General features: G+C 41.8%; 1 protein-coding gene across 1 annotated transcript in view; it reads left to right on the forward strand.

Moving 5' to 3' along the window:
- Positions 1-383: 383 nt before the first annotated feature.
- kcnj10a (potassium inwardly rectifying channel subfamily J member 10a) overlaps positions 384-20,581 on the forward strand; it is a 34,859-nt gene continuing 14,661 nt past the window's right edge. Inside the window, exons 1-5 of the mRNA XM_065294387.2 lie at positions 384-1,054; positions 8,091-8,450; positions 8,606-8,817; positions 8,943-9,074; positions 9,263-9,440. Coding sequence (XP_065150459.1) covers positions 8,093-8,450; positions 8,606-8,817; positions 8,943-9,074; positions 9,263-9,440 — 880 coding nt within the window. The 5' untranslated portion in view covers positions 384-1,054; positions 8,091-8,092. The remainder of the gene's footprint in view (positions 1,055-8,090; positions 8,451-8,605; positions 8,818-8,942; positions 9,075-9,262; positions 9,441-20,581) is intronic.

Consider the following 20,581-nt stretch of genomic DNA (forward strand, 5'->3'; position numbering starts at 1 on the left):
TACTACTTTCTTCTTGATCATTTTTATGTTGTATTTGATTTGTCTTCCTAATAGTAGTAATTTTCTCTTTTCCTTTAGCGCCTCTTCCAGGTTTCCACCTGTAGCCTGTCGGCTCACTCAAATGATGGATGGACTTCAAAGTGATGTCACCGAAAAAGCCGCAAATTCAGCCTTGAAAAAAAAGATTAAAATGACGAGGGGGGGGGGTGTTTGAAAAAGAACAAATTAAACATCCGAGGTCCCATTTATCAAGCATGCGTCTTCCGGACAAGAGCAACATACATTCTCTTTATTTCGACATTTAAATCAAGTTGAAAAGTTTACAAAGGCTGAACAGCGGAGGAGCTCAACAAGGGCTCTATTTACAGAGACTGAGAAGGAGGAGCGGAGGGGCAACCGAATGAATTAAATAATGCTTAGGCGCTTAAACTACGTAATTTCATCAACAGCGAAAGGAAGGGTTGAAACAAGAGGGGAAACAGAACTGACAAAAGTTGCTGAGACGTTAAACTAAAGATTTTAGAAGATAAAGAAAAAAGAGAGAGAGGGAGAGAGAGAGAGAGAGAGAGAGAGAGAGAGAGAGAGAGAGAGAGAGAGAGAGAGAGAGAGAGAGAGAGAGAGAGAGAGAGAGAGAGAGAGAGAGAGAGAGAGAGAGAGAGAGAGAGAGAGAGATGAGGACATTACATAATAAATTGGTAGCGTTCGACTGGGACCGGCACTGACTGACACACACTTCAGACTCACGGTCAAACAATTGATGAACTTTTGGAAACTTTGGCCTTTTATATACGTATCTACATTTATAGATGCCCACATTTTTTAAATCGTATTATCCTGTTTTTGCCTTGTTTATTTTTATGATAAACATGTAGAACTCCCTGGAGAGTTCTTGTCACTCTTTTGGCTTGGATAATGTTGACAAAGTTGTCAGCATCGCGGTTCTTTGCGCTTTGAACGCATTTTCAAATACTTTTCTGATGTTTCCTAAAATTGGAAAATTGGAGTGAACGCTATTTACAGATAGAGAGCGCGTAATTCAAGTACTCATCAAAAGGTAAGTGTTAAATGAAACCTATAAAATCAATGCGGATTGCACTTGTGAGCCCTATCAGTTATTTGATTAGATTGTGCTTATCTTAAATCAATGAGTTTAATGCATTTATGTTATTTACTTTGAATCTTTCCGTTATGCCAAGACAATAAGTTATAATGGGTAAAGGAAACTTGTTCATAATTAACAACATCATTTTATGAAGAGGTGCAGTTTACAATATGAAATATGTATCAAACTTACCTTTTTTATTGTGAATTATATCTACAGTATTACAGCAGTATTAAGCATTATGATTACTAGACAGTATGGAATATTGAAATACTATAATGCTATATGAGATACTGATTTAAATGTTCAAAGTTTTTCAAATTTATCTCCATTCTATATTATTAAAAAACAAAATACTTAACGTCATATTTCATCAGTTTCGTTAGAGCTGACATTTAACCTGCCACTACCTTTGGGTTGGCAGGTAATGTTGATCGTTTGATGCTGTGTAATGTATTTGCCAGCACCATACCAACAGGAACAACAGAAATTTAAATACTATGATGATTATACAAAATAGTTTAAATAAAGTGTATCATTAGTTCTGTGGCATTACTGTGCTTGAGCATCAAAAGTATTTGTTTTAATTTCTTAGATTGTTCTAACAGTTGTTACAGTTCAATTCTCCTGCTTAAGTTTTACTTACAAGCTGTGAGGAAATAATATAATTTCAGATGATGATATGATAAAGAAGGCAGAACAATCACTACAAAATAACAATTTTGACTAAAACATAAATTTGTGATTGTTTACAAAAGAGAAAGACAGAACAAGTTCTTAAATGTCCTCTTTGGACCATTTTTTCTGCTTTTTCTTTTATTTATTATAATCTATTTAGTTTTTATGAGATTCAAAGGACCTGTCAAATAACACATAAATGCTTGAAGTCTGTTGTCCTTTAAAAATCTATTGTCCAGTTTATTATAGAATTTATATATTTGTGTCCATCTTTAAAAGTCAGTACTTGCTTTCTCTATCTTGCTCATTTTCATTTTACTCTCTGTCCGCTCTCTTTTTCACTCACACGCAGTGTTTTTCAATTTTTTCAATAGTTGCTTTTGTCTCTTTCATCTCATTTTCAAACAAAAGGATTTTTGTGTATACAGGATAGAGAGTGAGGGACAAAGAAAGAGACTGAGGGTGGAAAGAAAATTAGAGAAGAGTGCAAAAAAGAATTTGTAAACTGTTTAGAAACTAAATGAAACATTTACGATGACACACTTTATTGTTTAAGTGTCATCACACTCTCGTGACTACTTGGGGTCAAACGTTTTGAGACAGTCTGTTTTAATTATTCCCAGAAAAAAATTAATTCCAAAGGAAACTTATGTCGGAAAGTTCTGAATCGGTTGAAGGACACATTGAAATATTCTCATATCAGCTGGACAATATTAGATGACTGGGTTTTGGACCAAACATGAGTACATTTATTGAAATATAATTAAAATAATGCAAAATAGAAGCCTTTCACTCTAAGAAGTTATTTCATCGTGCATCAACATATGTATGAGTAAAGAATGTGAGTGCATGCATGTGGGCGCAAATTTGCCGGAGTTCAAAGGTCATTTGTGTGTACACTCGGTTAAAACACGTGCCTTGGCAAGGAACCGCCCCCATCCCTCTCAGTCAGTGTTAGTATTCAGAGCACACAGATCCAGACAGATACCTATTCATTCTCTCAGTGTGAGTCCAGCACTAGAGAGAGAGGTCAAAGAGTGGAGAGCATATCGGATCTCCCTGGTACTAATTCATTTAATTTATTTTATTTGCACCGGAAGGAATTAGCTGATTAAGATAAAAATATTACTTAGACATTTGCACAAGACAGAAAAAGATATTACCTCGCCATTGGCCCTGAGGTAGTGTAAACGGCAATTTTATTCTGAAACTAATGATAATGAGGCTGTGAGAGATTCAGTAAAGTTATGTTTAATTTTAAAAAGAATGCATTACTACAATTGCCCTGTTCTCTGATATCATAGAAGGTATGTTGCTTTATTATGTGCAAAAATGATCCAGAAACGGTTTTACATGCCATAGGATTTGTCCCTAGAATTTAATGGTCTATTTTAAGCTTATTTGAAAGGGTTATAAATAATAATGTTGAGCTCTGCTCTGATTGGCTCTTATAGCAGCTCATTTCAGTAGCTCTGTGTGTGTGCAAACAGACCTTGGACCCTATCATACAAGTGCTGAAAAGCTCTCCACACATTTGTAAATTCTTTATCTCCTATGTTTGTAACAAATAAAGTATTTTTAGACTACAAACCTTTTCTTGCATATTTGTAAATAATTTTTTGAGATTACACATCAGGTAGGCTGTCCATACATTTACAGCAATTAAAAGCCTGATAATTTTACTTCCATTTCAAAGAAAACTTTTAAAGGTTTTAATACAAAAAATTATTTTAATACAAATGAAAACAATGCAATTTTTAAAACTGGTGGTCTTGTTTTTCTGTTTAGGTTTTCAGTTTACAATTTCCTCCATCTAAATAGGGTATCGGCATGACGTGAGCGCAACTGGCTTTTAAAGGGGATGAAAGCTAAGACTCTCACTGGTTTATTGCACGTTACGCCCCAAACACACCTTTTACTCATTACGAAAAAAGAAACAACCTTTTAAAATGGGCTCTTGGTGTACAAACCATTTTTCCTGTCATTAAATTAACAAAAAATGGATTTGGATACGCCCATTTAGACTGTGCACCGGGCACTTTAGCCAATGCGTTTAGATCATTAAAATAGGGTCCTTAATGGTTGAGCATGTATCAGACGAAGATATAGATTTTAAGGAATAATAAATTGTTTGGAGGTTGTTAATGGACTTTTCTGAGTGGTAAGTTTGTTTTTTTCGGAACTGTAACACAAAACGTAACTGTAACGCAAAACATAACTGTAACGTCAATAGTAGAACATCAGCCTAAATGCTAGCATATAGCATTAACTAGCGCTACCAATTTAATGTGTAATTTAATGTTGGGGAGCACAACTGGCGCTTTTCCATTGCATAGTACCCCACGGTTTAGTTTAGTTTGGGTCAGCTCACCTCACTTTGGCGTGGTTAACTTTTCCATCGAGTTTAGTATCACTTCGCAGTGGGAGGGATTATAGGCGTGTCGTTATATTTGCGCTGCCTGCTGTAAAATCATACAAGTGAGAGAGTCGTTGTATATTCCCATACAGTTATTTATTTCTCAGTCCGCCACAAAATTAAAATTGACCACCACAAACAGATGTTTGCACATTGCGTTTATCACTACCTCTGTCTCACATGACAGTTTCACTTATAGATAAATTAAAGCCATTCTTATACCTACCCAACATATGCCTTTCTTCTAAATAAACACTTGTTGGGCACTTTATTTCCACTTCTCAAACATTTTCTTCATTTAAAATAATGCATTTTCAATGTGATATGTGATAAGCTATATTTTCATTAATTCCTGACCCTATCATGCTGCTGCAGCAACAACCTCAAATATCACAACAAAGAACAATGCTTTAAATAATCTATATTGAAACATCATGAAAGCAATTTGACATGCATGACAAATTTGTCAAAGGTTATCCTGTAACAGAACCAGACAAAAGCACAATCCCTAAAATACTGTAAGTGTGTTTGCCACGAGACCAAAGATAAATCAAACTGCTTTGTACATAACACAGCAAATTAGATATTATAATACAACGCAACATTATAAAATACAACGTTTAACCTTACGATGACCTTGCGGAGTGAAAGCTCCTCCTGAACTTAAAAGTCTGTAGATTTTTGCGTGTGAAGATTTTCTCAAACGTGAGCTGAATGAGCTGATGATGAATGACGATGAAAAAAACGCTAAAGTTTGATTGTAAAACTGCACGCAATGCTCAGCTGTTACAATACTGTATATTTACTGTATAACCATCTTATATCAATTATATCTACTATATAGTATGCCACAACCAAACTGCATATTCTAATTTTAATAAACAGAACTACGTCTAAAACAAACACATTAAATGCTGCTGGAGACTTGCCATTGGCTGTTGTATTTGCATGAATATATAATGAGGTGAGTCTAAGATAAGGGGCTATTTTGGGCATGTTTTACTATAAAAAAGTTTCAATTTAATATGTGTTGTGTTATTACGTTTATGTAATACTAAATTGCATCGTTTCTAATATATATTTTAAAGATGCGGGGTTTTTTTAGTTACCGTCATAGAGAACAGTAGTACTTTTTCTGTGAGTTAAATGCTGCTGAAGAGACCTCTAATGCTTGAATAAGTCAATCAGACAGTAGTGGGCGTGAGCTGTAAACACTAGCTTTGCCAACAGAATACGTTTTATGTTTAAAGAGGCTCCGTTATTTTATGGTTGGCTGGATATTTTTGGGGGGGCAGAAGGAAAATCTGGGGGGGCAATGCCCCCCAGCCCCCCCCGTAGACCCGGCCCTGGTACATAGTGAGTATAAAAAGCATTTTCATATCAGATTTTACTCAAAACTTTTAAAATTAGTTGTACATAGTACTAGAGAACAGTTATTTTTAAAACTAAAAAGGTTATCGATAGACAATAGAATGAAGCCTAAGTGCATTTATATATTTCTTCAAGATAAGTGGCAAAAATTATGGCAAAACAGAATGAGCCAGAAAAGGCGGACGCTCAAACTGCGAATGTTAAAAACCAAACAATCTAAAAGCTTATATAAAAGCTTATAAAGGTGAAAGGAAACATCATCAACAAGATATCTGAGAAAGGTTACACTTTATTTTAGCTAGTCAACTTTAGACCTTTTACTAACTATAGGTAACTCTGCAACTGCTTATGAACATATTATTCTCATTAATTTTAAGGACATGTCAATTAACTCTCATTAATGTATTTATTAGTACACTGTCTAAAGTGGACTATCGACTATCGTTACAAACATAAAGGATGTAAAAAACTGTATTTTTTCCATCTCTGATCCTTTCCAAACCTTCCCAAAACTCATCCAACCTATGTTTTTGGATGGTGGATAAGTAATCCTTGTTACACTTACCAACTGAATGTGGCATTCGAGTTGTTTAGCATTGATGACTAGCCTTTAAATAAGGGCAGCTGCTTCCACTGTGTGAATGAGAGGCATTTAACGTGCTTGGGCAGCTGAAGGGTTTGAATGTCAAAAAGACTAACAGACCATGAGGACAGGCCCCTAGACCCAGTCCTGTACCCCTTGCTGGCACACATAAACCTCAGGAGGAAAATACGTGCTCACATCTCCACGATAAAGATCACCGTGAAAGCCACTTTCCCATTTCAGTACTTAGAGAAGTTGTTTTTTTAGATGCTGCGGAGAGTAGTTAATGTGTCCCTAATGTGCTTGGGTGATACACATCTTTCAGATAGAATTCAAATAGACATAGAGCGCTCTCTCTTTCCCTTTGAAATTTCTAAAATGTTAAGAGATGACCTAGTTTTTACCAGACACGATAAGGTGTTGAGTTTCTAACAATAAACTTAAGCTACTGTATCAGTTATATACAAAAAACGCTCATTTTATGTCAGATCAACTTAAATTGTAACGTGTTCTGTCCAATCTGATTGTATACTTAAAGGCTTTACACATTACAAATAGTTAAAATCCATGTCCATCTTCAAATTTGTTTCTCAATGTTAGAAATGTATAAAAATTTGAAATGTAAGAATGTAAACTATGTAGTACTGAATAGCAGTGTTAGATTGTTAAACAGTTTTTCACCATTTCTGTGTATAGGATTATTTGTGCAGGGCTAAAACGGTGGCTCAAGTGCATCACTGGCACCGTGCATGGCCCCACCCCAAACACAATCACGAACATCCATTCATACAGTATTTATATGCTATACAGCACTTTTGCCAGCGTGAGCTGAAGCCTTAAATGTGGTTTATAAGTAAAAGTTACTTACTTACAAATAAAAACAGTATGCATCTGCATCCTTGGCTGTTTTAAGCATCCTGTGACAGTATCATTTTACTGCAATTCAGGCGTTTTCCATCACCATGACAATATTCTTCACTTTTCCCACCCCAGAGGGATCCGCCACAAAGTCTATTGATCTTTGGGAAGCATTAAGTCATAACATTCTGACAATCCTTCATTTCATAGCATGGGGTTAACTCTCCAAAAGCGGTGCTAACCCTGCTTCAGAACATGGTTTTGTAACCCTGGGTAAAATGCTGTGATAACGCTGTTATCACCAGGGGTTAAAAGACGGTTAAGAATGATGATAACGTCTCATTATGACTGTAACCTGCTCCACGCTGCATCATGAAATGACACTTTGAGGAACGAAGTGCCCACTATGCCACAATGAGTTGTGTCTGTCCTGTTGGGAAGGTGTTATTCACAGATCAAGACATAAGAACCTAATTTCCAGGTAAGGAAGAGAGGTTCACCCTGCAGCATTACACACATATTGCATGAAGCCCCAGATAGAAGTGCCTGAGAAGATGCCATACTGCTTGTACAATGTGCCCTGATTAGCAAAGGTGAAGGCAATCTGCCCACCTCATAAGCTAGCAAAAAGCTTCCACAATTTATTTACTGATGGTCTGCTTGGAAGCTGGTTGACCCTTGTGTAAGAGAAGCAGATAATACTTAAAGGTCACCTACCCTCCTCAGAGGTTTGCCCATCATCCTGATTTTGCGTTGCGTGTAAACACCTTAACCGCTTTTCTTGCAGTTTTGTTCAGGTGCGCATGTCTCTGTGTGTAAAAGTAAGCGTAATGCGTAAGTCTGTACTCGACTCAAACTGCGAAAATAAAAGTTTATGTTACATTTATATAAGACATGAGAAGAGATACAACAGTTACCTGACAAATCTCCAAATCCCATGTAAATGCAGTTTTCTGTTTATCTGGTTAATTGATTTGTATGGAAACGGATGAAAACAGGTTTCTATAAAAAGCTGATTTTTGATGGTTATTCACTTATTCTGTGCATGTAAACGCAGTGACCGTTTCCCTCTTTCCTTTTAGTTATGACCTCGGCGACACCCCCTTCTTCTCGTAGCTCCTCCCCACAGAAGGTCTGCCACTCTCAGACACAGACAGATGTTCTAAAGCCACTATTGGGTGGAGGAGGTGGGGCTTCTTCAGGGAACGGACCTGCCGCATTAAGGCGTCGGCGGCGGGTGCTGTCTAAAGAAGGGCGGAGCAATGTACTTATTGAACACGTCAGCGGCCGTGGGGCACTTTACTTGCGTGACCTATGGACGACCTTTTTGGACATGCAGTGGCGCTACAAGCTGTTCTTGTTTTCAGCCACCTTTGCTGGTACCTGGTTTATCTTTGGAGTGCTGTGGTACTTGGTGGCACTCGTGCATGGAGATTTGCTAGGTGAGGAAGGATACAAATGCTTCTTTAACATCCTTTATAATTTTTTTTTTCAAAGGCCACATTCAATAACAAAATGTTGAATACATACATTTTTATATAAACATGCATGTTATCTCCATCTCTGTTTTATTTCTGTTTTGTTCCTTGCCCACCAGAGTTTGACCCTCCATCCAACCACACGCCATGTGTGATGCAGGTCCAAACTCTGACAGGGGCATTCCTTTTCTCTCTGGAATCACAAACTACTATTGGCTACGGCTTTCGTTGCATCACTGAGGAATGTCCACTCGCCATCATACTGCTTATTGTCCAACTTGTCATCACTATGGTGATGGAAATCTTTATCACTGGAACATTCCTTGCCAAGGTAAAACTTTCAAAACCTTGAATTTAAATGATAAAGCAACACCAATGGACCTCTAGGATGTTCTGGAACTGAATAAATCTCTACTCAAATACATACATGCTCTATGTACATCTTTATCTTTCTAGGTAGCTCGGCCGAAGAAACGTGGTGAAACTGTGAAGTTTAGTCAGCATGCTGTGGTTGCCAATCATGAGGGGCGGCCTTGTCTTATGATCCGTGTAGCTAACATGCGTAAGAGTCTGCTTCTGGGTTGCCAGGTAAAAACATTAATTTATATTCTGACAAAACAATGGTGATCTATAATCCCCAACCCCTTAATTCTGAATATTTAAACCATTGTAATTGATATTGAATGTAATTAAATTCCAATGCCAATTTTGACCCCTACAATACTTGCTTTCAAATTCATCTCCATCACCAACACCTCTCCAATTCCATTCCTCAGGTAACCGGTAAGCTGCTGCAGACATCCCTGACTAAGGAGGGTGAGACAGTTCGTTTGGACCAGAGGAATGTATTCTTTCAAGTGGACACATCCAGTGACAGCCCTTTCCTCATACTTCCCCTCACTTACTACCACGTGATAGACGACAACAGCCCACTGCGGGCCTGGGCCGCCAAAGGTACTTGGGACAACTAGAGGAAATATTAAAACATACAAATTTAGTAATTTTCTACAAAGGCTCCTTGGAATTACTGAACTCTGTCTAAAATTCTGCATAAACTAAAATATGTTGTTCCTGGATGCGCTGCATCTTTCATTCAGAGTGTCCACTAGAGGCACTAGAGGTGCTTGTTTATACTTCAGTACTTCAGTGCTTGTGTGACTGTGGTGGATAAACGTATGATGTCGTTACTGTCAGGATTGATTGTGTTTGGCTGAGGATTGTCAAAAACTTGTTTTATACAAATATATACTATAAATAAGTACCGAATGGCACAAATCTACTTAACTCTTGCCCCGGCATTGACGAGTTATCTCGTCAATTAAGAGAGGACGTTACCCTGCCAATGAGACTTCCCTGACGAGTTTTTACGGTAATCTATAATTCCACTATCATCCACCAGGTGACGCTCTTACCCAATTTATAAAAAACTAAAGCATGAACTAATTTAACAATATTGTAAACTCTATGTATGTTTTGATCATCGGTTCTGAATCTGATCTCTAACAAAAGTTCTTTACAAAAATGCAATTATTTCAGCTTTTTGCTCAAAATGTTGTATTTTTTAAGAAACCTACCCATATTTGAGAGGCTATAAAAAGAAAACAAATAAAGATAGGATGAAACTTTTTTTCTGTTTTGTTTGTTTGAAAGCAGAGGGTCTGTTCTTTTATTTTTTATATTGTGTGTTTATATATTTATAAAAGAAAATTTTCCTGAAACATTTTGTAAAACTTACGTAAAAATCAAAAAATGTAAAAAAAAAAGGCTGGTGGGAAACGAGTTAACAAAGATGAGCAGGTTTTATTTTGTGTATGTGTCTGCTTTGTACCTTTTAAAAATTCAGTGTCAAAACTAACAAAAACCAAAGCATCAACATTTACATTTAGGCATTTAGCAGATGCTCACAATCAAGCGATTTGTCATAAGGATGCAATAATACAAGAGGTGCTTATACCAAGTTACAAGTTTTCACAATTCCGAAACAATACCTGTTGAGAGAGAAAGAGAGTTAGTTATGTTTTTTTTTAAGATAGAACGTCTCGGGTTACGAATGTAACCATTGTTCCCCGAGAAGGGAACGAGACGCTGCGTCGCCGAAGCTACGCTATGGGAACGCCCTCTGCGTGATTGCGTCTGAAGCACGTATGTCAAATCAGTCCAATGGTCAAGTGACACGTCATAGGCGGGTGACGTGGGAACCAGGAAGCTATAAAAAGAGCACCCAGCAAGCCAACTTCAGCTAAATTGTGCCGAAGCAAGGCGAGACAGGGATGCAGGGAGTATGGCAGGGAGACGCAGCGTCTCGTTCCCTTCTCGGGGAACAATGGTTACATTCGTAACCCGAGACGTTCCCCTTCGAGGGAACTCGAGCTGCGTCGCCGAAGCTACGCTATGGGAACGATGTACCAAAACACCATACTACCAAATGCCTGTCTGTGTGTAAAAACGCGCACAGCTTAAGACATGAGCACCTGGGCTCCAGGCGTAGCACCAACATCTAACTCGTAAAACCGAACGAATGTGAGCGGAGAGGACCAGCCTGCCGCATCACAGACATCCTGCATTGAAGCCCCTAGCCACAAGGCCTTAGAGGCTGCCATACCCCGGGTAGAATGAGCCCTGACGGCGATAGGTGAAGGCCGTCCAGTGGTCTCATAAGCCAGAGAGATAGTCTCAACTATCCACTTACTGAGTGTCTGCTTGGTCGCCGGCAGGCCTTTCTTGGGCGAGCCAAAGCACACAAACAGTTGCTCAGACCTCCTCCACAAAGAAGATCTGTGAACATAGGCATCCAGTGCTCGCACTGGACACACCAAGTTAAGCTTTTCCTGATTCCTATCCCTAAATGGGGGAGGACAGAGGGCCTGAAGTACGACAGGTCGTGGCACATTAGTCGGTACCTTAGGCACATAGCTGGGCCTTGGGTACAAGAAAGCCTTAACCATCCCCGGTGCGAATTCAAGGCACGTAGGGGAAACCGACAGGGCCTGAAGGTCACCCACTCTCCTCAGAGAAGTGACTGCCAACAGAAGTACTGTCTTAAGTGCCACAAACTTGACTGGAACGGTCTCAATGGGCTCAAACGGAGCCATGGACAGACCTTCCAGCACAACGGCCAGGTCCCAAGCTGGGACCCTGGGTCGGACTACAGGCCTCAGCCTCCGAGTGCCACGAAGGAAGCGAACCACCAGCGGGTCTCTCCCAAGGGATTGCCCGACCAAAGGAACATGGTAAGCCGAGATGGCCGCCACATACACCTTCAGTGTAGAAGGAGATAACCCTGCGGTGAACTTTTCCTGCAGAAACTCCAAGACTGTACCAATTGGGCAGTTCACAGGGTCATGCAGGTGTTTGCTGCACCAGGAAGTAAAGACTCTCCATTTAAAGGCATAAAGCTTCCTCGTGGAGGGAGCTCTGGAGTGAAGAATGGTCTCAGCAGCCTCAGCTGAGAGACCAGATACTATGAGTCTGGCCCCCTCAGTGGCCAGACCCACAGTTTCCATAACTCTGGGCGGGGGTGAAGAATCGAGCCACCCGCCAGAGAGAGGAGATCCCTCCTGACGGGTATTTCCCAAGGTGAGCCGTCGAGGAGGGACACCAGGTCCGAGAACCATATTCGGTTCGGCCAGAGTGGGGCAACCAACAACAAGCGGACGTTGTTGCGACGAACCCTTTCCAGAACTCCCGGGAGCAGAGCGATCGGGGGAAAAGCGTACAGCCGTAGCCTCGGCCATGGCTGAACCATGGCATCCAGACCCAGCGGTGCTGGATGTGTGAGAGAAAACCATAGCGGACAGTGTGTCGTCTCTCTGGACGCAAACAGATCCACTTCCGCCTGGTAAAATCTCGTCCAGATGGACTCCACCACCTGAGGGTGGAGCCTCCACTCCCCGGGCCTCAGCCCCTGTCTCGACAGGACGTCTGCTCCCTGATTCAGACACCCGGGAATGTACACTGCTCTGAGGGACAGCAACTTCCCCTGTGTCCACAGAAGGATATGCCGCGCCAATTTGTACAAAGGGCGTGAACGCAAACCCCCCTGGTGGTTGATGTACGCGACTACCGACGTGTTGTCTGTCCGGACTAACACGTGATGGCCCCGCAGGTGAGGGATGAAACATCTCAGGGCGTAGAACACTGCCATCATCTCTAGGCAATTTATGTGCCAGCTGAGCTGTCTGGCCCCCCATAATCCATGAGCCAGATGGCTCCCCATAGTTGCTCCCCAGCCTGTGAGGGAAGCATCCGTTGTCAGCGTAACTCGACGGAACTGAGCCCCCAACATCAGTCCTTGGGAGAGAAACCATGGTCTCTTCCAAAGATCTAAGGCACGAAGACATCTGCGCGTGACCTTGATCAGACGGAACGGGTTGCCCCTCGGGGAAAACCCTTTGGTTTTGAGCCACCACTGTAGCGGTCTCATGTGAAGCAGCCCAAGGGGTATCACATTGGACGCTGCTGCCATGAGCCCCAACAACCTCTGAAATTGTTTTACAGTGTGTGACTGGCCTAACTTCACTCTGCCTACAGCCAAAAGAATGGATTCCACACGAGCAGGGGACAGATGTGCCTGCATTGTCGTTGAATCCCATATAACGCCAAGAAAAGCTGTCCTCTGTACTGGAGAGAGCATGCTTTTCTTTGCATTTAGCCTTAACCCCAGTTCTCTCATGTGGGTCAGCACAGCATCTCGATGCTGCGCTGCCATACTCTCTGATTGGGCTAAAATTAGCCAATCGTCTATGTAGTTTAAGACACGGATGCCCCGGAGTCGTAATGGAGCCAGCGCTGCATCCATGCACTTTGTAAATGTACGGGGTGACAGAGATAGACCGAAAGGGAGAACCCGATATTGGTAAGCCACGCCCCCGAAGGCGAACCTCAGGAATCTCCTGTGTTGCGGGAGGATAGATATGTGAAAATACGCGTCTTTTAGATCTATCGTCACAAACCAGTCCTCGGATCTGATTTGTGTGACGATCTGCTTTATAGTTAACATCTTGAACTTTAGTTTTGCAACAGACCGGTTCAGATGACGTAGATCTAAAATCGGACGTAACCCCCCGTCTTTCTTTGGAACTATGAAATAGCGGCTGTAAAACCCTGACTCCCTGTTGTGAGGAGGAACACATTCTATGGCTTCCTTGCACAAGAGAGTTTTTACTTCTTGTTCCATTGTTAGAGTCTGCCCAGCACCCACTATGGTAGATAACACGCCGTTGAATTGGGGTGGCTGGTTGCAAAACTGAATTTTGTAGCCCTTTTCTATTATTTGCAGAACCCACTGAGACACGTTTGGCAGCAGTTTCCACGCTGCCAAATTTTCTATAAGGGGGACCAGCCTCTCGAGACTGGCTTTTTGTGTACTGCTTAAACTTTTCCCGGTGCCCTGAACCAAACTGGCAGGGTTCAACCTGGGTGATATTAATGCCTCCCTCCTCGGAGAGAGGTGTTGCGTGCCCCGCGCACGAGTCACACAAGAATATGAAGCCGCTGTGCCCCGAAACACACACCGCGGCGGGGTTAACACACTGGCATCCCGAGGGCATCGAGGAGAGACGGGCACCGTGTTGTGAGGTGACTGCCGGCTCTCCCCGATTGGGGGCTGCCCTCGGAAATATGACACTACGTCCCTCAGGACTTCTTTTTAGCCGACGCCTTCCTCGCCATAATAACAGCCCTCAGGTCTGTTTTCTGCTTGGATGATGTCTGAGCGCGACCGCCCGAACCCCAGTTTTTTTGAGGGGGACCACGAGTGGCAACACTATGCTTTTGCGATGCTCTATATGATGTCGATGGCTGCTCCCGCCCAGCAGCCCTATAATCAAGAGCACGGCGGGGGAGATAGCGTTCGAACGCCGCCGACTGCTTACGAGCCTCCGCAAATCTCTCGACGACAGTATTAACGGCATCGCCGAAGAGACCGGAGGGCGCAACGGGCGCGTCTAAGTGAAAAGCCCTATCTGAGGTTTTAAGCTCGGACAGATTAAGCCATAAATGGCGTTCCGTGGCTACGAGAGCTCCCATCGATCTACCCACGGCTTTCGCAGTTTCTTTAATCGCCCTGAGTGACACATCAGTGACTCGACGAAGCTCTTTAAATAAATCAGATGTACCCCCCGCCTCGGCCTCTAAATCTTTAAGCAGTTCTGCTTGGTACGCCTGTAAGACAGCTAAGGTATGCAGTGAAGCCCCAGCCTGCCCTGCAGACTTATAAGCTTTACCCACTAAAGATGAGGTTAACCTAACTGGTTTCGTGGGAAGCGAAGGCGATTTTAATGATGAAGCCGCAGCGGGGGAGAGATAGCTCGCAAGCGTCTGCTCCACCCGGGGCATCGTTAAATATCCGTGCTCACCCATCCCCACAATGTTGGAATACATGGTGGCGTGAGGGGTATGAACACGGGCTGAATACGGAGCTTTCCATGATCTCGACAGCTCGCTGTGGAGATCAGGAAAGAAAGGCATGTTGCGCCGCGAAGGTTGAGGTTTCTGTTTTAAAAAGCGCTCATCTAACATACTCTGAGGACGCGCGCTCTGAGTCTCCGCCGGCCAGTCTAATTTTAAGCGAGCCACGGCATTAGTAACAACCTCCATCAAATCATCGAACGCGGGGGACGAATGAGAAGGCTCCTCAGCGTCCACCACGTCGACAGACATAATATCGACTTCCTCGGACGACGATAAATGCAAATCTGGGCTCCCACCCTGGGCGGAAGAAACCGCAGCGCGTGCTTCCGAATCCAGAGACGGGGCACTAGATCCCGCGGGTGAAGGCTGAGAAAGGGGGAGACCCGTCTCAAGCTCGTCCGCGAGATCTAGTTGTGATCCCCACGATCACAGCTTCCGCTCTGCCTCGGCAGCAGCGGGGCCAGAACCGTGGGGAACACGCGGCTCCCCACCCTCCTCGAAGAGTGCGAGCCGCGAGCGCAACGTACGGAGCGGCATCCTATCACAATGTGCACAACCACCCCTCTCAAGAGATGATCGTGCGTGTTGTGCCCCGAGGCACATAACACAGAGATGATGCGAGTCCTCGCTCGTAATGAAACGAGGACACGGGGAAGCACACTCCTTAAAACTTTGTTTGGACTTAGACATGATAATGACACACACTCGCTTGCTGAGGCACAAAGAGCTGAAGTTGGCTTGCTGGGTGCTCTTTTTATAGCTTCCTGGTTCCCACGTCACCCGCCTATGACGTGTCACTTGACCATTGGACTGATTTGACATACGTGCTTCAGACGCAATCACGCAGAGGGCGTTCCCATAGCGTAGCTTCGGCGACGCAGCTCGAGTTCCCTCGAAGGGGAACAGGTGTGTCTACAGTCAGTTTATTTGTAAAATAAGAGTTTTTAGTTGTTTTTTGAATGTAGCGAGAGATATGGCTGATCAACTCATAAAGGAAGATCTTTCCATCAGCAGGGAATAGAGGAAAATGAGCAGGAACGTGATGTAGTGCCCTTTTTTGAAGGTAAGACAAGGCGCCACTCCTTAGCTGAACGTAAGGTTCTGAATGGGGTGTAGGAATGCAGTAAAGTGTAAAAGTATGCCGATGCAGTGCCAGTGAAAGTTTTTGTAAGTGAGCAGTAGTGACTTATACATACCCAACACACTTCAGTCAGTTACCAGTGGAGAGAGATAAAGAGCATTGTTACATGAGCCCTTTTGGGCTCTTGGAAGATGAGTCGGCCTGCTGTGTTCTGGACCAGTTGAAGTGGTTTGATGCTCTGTGCAGGAAGGCCAGCAAGGAGAGCATTGCAGTAGTCCAACATAGAGATTATCATTGCCTGGATCAGGAGTTGTGTAGCAATGCTCCATAAGGAAGGAAAGTATCCTCCTGATATTGTATAATGCAAATCGACATGAACTTGTCATCAAAGATTACGCAGATGTTTCTCTAGTGGACATTCCATCAAAAGATGCATCAATATTTACCTAAGCAATGTATTTTAGGTTATGCAGAAATATAGGTAGAGGTACCTTTGTCGAGTAAGCCTGGGTTGGTAGTTTAATTTTAAGTTGAATTCCAAATTTGTTTCTTTGTGTAGTTATATGTAATTATTTAGTATCCGCCTTTATAGAGCCAGTAAGATGCCAATTTTAGGCGTCCTATCACTGTTTATAAGTCCTGGACAACATGTTTAAATGCATGCAAGGTCAAAAAAAACACTGTAATTTTCTCAAAATATAAATTTTAAATTACCCTATTTCACAGAGATCCCCAAACGATTTGTGTGAAGCCGTTCTATGACTCAGACTGCCTAAACCCCACCTTTCAGTAGCCTACTCTGCTCTGATTGGTCAAATGACTCTTCGCACAGACCACAGATTAGTGGCACAGACCTACAATAGTACAACATGTATTGACCTAGTGCTAACATGATTTACTGAGAAAACATTATCAACATCAAAACACATCATTGATCATTAATCCAAGCAATAAAAATAAAAACTAACATTTTAAGCATTTATGTAAGCTAACCGGGTCATAGCAAAACCGTAAGTGAGCATGCGTTAGCCGCTTGCTAACGTGACTCTCTGACAGTATATTAAGAGTTAAAACTACATCATTCATCAGTAATCCAAGCAATAAAAACGACGATAGAAATGAACATTTTACACTCATTTAAGCATTTATGTAAGCTAACCGGGTCATAACAAAACTGTAAGTGAGCATGCGTTACAGCCAAACGTCTAGTAAATCCCTCCGTGAAAAAGTTATTTTAACCACTGATTCTTCACAGCCAAACGTCTAGTAAATCCTTCCATGAAAAAGTAATTTTAACCACAGATTCTTCATATATCTTCATCCTTTGGTAGTGAAAACTACACAAACTGAAAACACAGCGTGATATGATGTTTACACACTGACTAGCTGTGGGCAGGTCATGGTTTTTGTTTCTCCCACGGGCAAGGCTGTAGGCGGAGATTATTATGCAATGTGTTGGTATTACGTGGATAAAGTCAGGCAGGACTTTCAATCCATATGACGACTCGTTTCGGCGATTCAGAGTCGACTCCCTACTTTAGAAGCCAATAAATTTATTAATCGTGCACTTTTTGGTTCAATTATTTTGCACATTGTTTACATTGATGGACAACTACATGACACACTGCAGGTCATTTTCGATTTTGGATCTGTGTGGCTCTTTAATTACTGTAGGCTCAAATAATATACTAAAGCTCATAGAGCATGGGACTATCAACTCAGAGGTCATGGGTTTGATTTTCTGCAAGTTACCGGTAGTTTGGATAAAAATGGTGTAAATATAAATGGATAAGGAAAGTCTACATTAATTTAACCTTGTTCTGATAGGTTTGACTGTTTCTTTTGGCAAACAAACTAACAACCATCCTTGAATTTAAACCACTACATTTCATTTTATTGTACATACATTAGACACACAGTTGTAACTCAGCACAACTTGCTCTTTTTAACAAATACAAAAGATGTGTTAAATATGTTTGTTGTTGTTGATCTGTAACAACCAACTTTACTTTGTGATTGTGGTGGTATAGACTATGATGGCAGATGAAGGCTGTCAATAGGGAACACCTGAGAACATGTGGCCCTGTGGCTCCAGCAGAGTTGCTCGGAGGATAGAGTATAGAGATGCTGCATGGGAGAAATGTGAAACAGCAGTGTGGGGAGACCTGTCAATGACACCAAAGAAGCTCTGTTTCAGTGCTGAGGTCACACTACAGGCATAAACTTCAGGGAGTTCTGGCACTTTGAGCACAAACTGGTGCCCTGTTTCCACTGACATTTCACACTTGAATCAAGTGCTGTATAACCGACTCACCAAAGGTGGCTATATTTATGCCTCTGCTTTATAAACCATAAGGGTTGATAAAGGGATGCTGTGACATGCAGATTTTAGGGTAAAGGCCAGACCTCTGGTGTCAGATTAAGAGTTTGGAAATATAGAAATCCTTAGCAGGAAAGAATAATTGAATTTTGGAGGTTAAAGGACAGAAGCAGATTTCTGTGGATCTAAACACAAAGTTTTAGTGTGAACTGTAGAAAATCTAATAATGAGCGGGTGAAGTGGGTAGGGGAAGTCGTGTTTACAGGAACTTGGGGTTTCTATTATTGGCAGATGAGCTGGTACTTACTGTTGTTATCTTCTTCTCTCCATTTCACTTTCTCTCTGCAAACATAGTTTTACCAATCTTTCATACCCCCTCCCTTTTCTCTTTCATACATTCTCTCTGTTTGGCTGGAATGCGTGCATAAGAGCATGCCAGGGCATCTCATTAGAAGCACAAAGCAGCCCAGTTCCTGGTGCTGACTCGCATGTTGTGGATCCAGTTACAGCCCCATTTGGTACCCCATTGAAGGCCCAAGCTATCGACGCCTCAGCTCCCTCATCGTCTGCCCTTCACTGACTGCACTCATCTCACCTCAATCTATACGGTTTTTTTTCTGTTCATACATTTCCTCATTTACCTGTTTATTTTGTTTCTCTCTTTTTCAGAGTCCCTTTCTCGTTGTGTTTATTGTCTAGCCAGAATAGCCCAGAATAAATGACTGTAGTCAGATTATATGGTGTTGAGTTATATTTAATAGACCCCATTTACATTCTAATACTACCTAATCCAAATGAAACCCTTGCATCCTTACAGAAATGACTCTGTTTCGCACAGTGACAATACAGTTCATTTGAAACCCAGTCAATGCGGGGTAGAAATGGCCATTCAGAATGCATCCATGCACGTCGCCCTTTCTATTTCTTTATCCAAGCCGCATTTGCACATGAATGGGTTGAAATGAAGAAACTGGCACCCGTTTCAAAAACCTGTACATGAGCGTGCCCTTCTATTACAGTGTGTGTCAACACAATATCTGCTTTTGTGCATAGGTCTGTATGGGTATAGTGTATATTTGTAAATAGAGTCCACATGAAACCAATGTATGTTTATCTTTTATAATCTACAAAAAATATTTTTTTCCAGGCTGCTAAATGTGACATGGGGTGTATAGAGGTCTATACAAAATGTGTTTGTGGGCCTTTAAATGGTAATTTCCAATAAAGCCATGTGGACCACAGGACATTATACACATAGCATAGGAGAGTGTGTCTTTGATTTTGATATTTCTGCTGAGGTCAATAAAATAATTGTGTGTCTGTTTATGGGTTTAGTTAGGAACAGTAAAGTGTTATTGTTCTCTGAAAAAGAGCGGTTACACTTAAGTGAAGTGAAAGTTATGATTTAGCAATGTATACTTGGAACGTGACCTCTGCATTTAACTCATCCAGTGAGTAGTAAACACACACACACCTAACACCTAATGGGGGACTTGTCCCTTGCTTAAGGGCGCCTCACCTGCCAGCAATGAGACTCGAACCGGCAACTCTTGGGTTTCAAGCCAGAACCTCTAAACCAGGGGTTCTCAAAGTCCTGACTCCGGTCCGGATACGGACCCGACGTGAACTTGATCCGGACCCGCGTCCACTTCATATAACAAGTGCATTAATTTCTATGTGATTGATTAAATATGTGCATTTGCTACTTTACAAATGCATTTTAAACTTGTAAACCATTCGTTTAGTTTTCTTTTCTTTTTAGATTTAAGAGTATTCCTGGTCCGAAAATAAAACGAGTTATTAAAAAATTTCCTGTGTCACGCTGTAGCCATCACACCCAGATATTATGCACAGCTACTTCATGTACTACGGCTTTTGATCAGTAAGTCCTTATCAATCTGAAATCACTGTTGTTTTGAGTCGTTTAAAACATGCATTTGAAAAAGCAACACTCGTCAAACATAATCGTTAAACATATTCTTTATTATCATGAAAATACCTGAAAAGGTTTGAAGAACAGCAATATAAATATATCCTTAAGACATTTCCTGGAGCTGCGTGTGTCTGGTTCTTCGTCTGCAGCGCATATTAAGTTTCTACACGAGAGCGCCCCCTGGCTTTGGGATGTAGCAGCATTTCACCGTAATTCATTGAGAAGCATAGCAAGCATCATCAGCCAATTTATAGGTGCACTCCTAATTTTCGTCAGTTTCTCTGCCTAAACTTTTTTTGCCATGGTTTATGCATCTGATGAAGAACAAACTGTGCCATTTCTCTAATTAG

This window comes from Paramisgurnus dabryanus, chromosome 2, assembly GCF_030506205.2.
Source record: "Paramisgurnus dabryanus chromosome 2, PD_genome_1.1, whole genome shotgun sequence".
NCBI classification, from domain to species: domain Eukaryota; kingdom Metazoa; phylum Chordata; class Actinopteri; order Cypriniformes; family Cobitidae; genus Paramisgurnus; species Paramisgurnus dabryanus.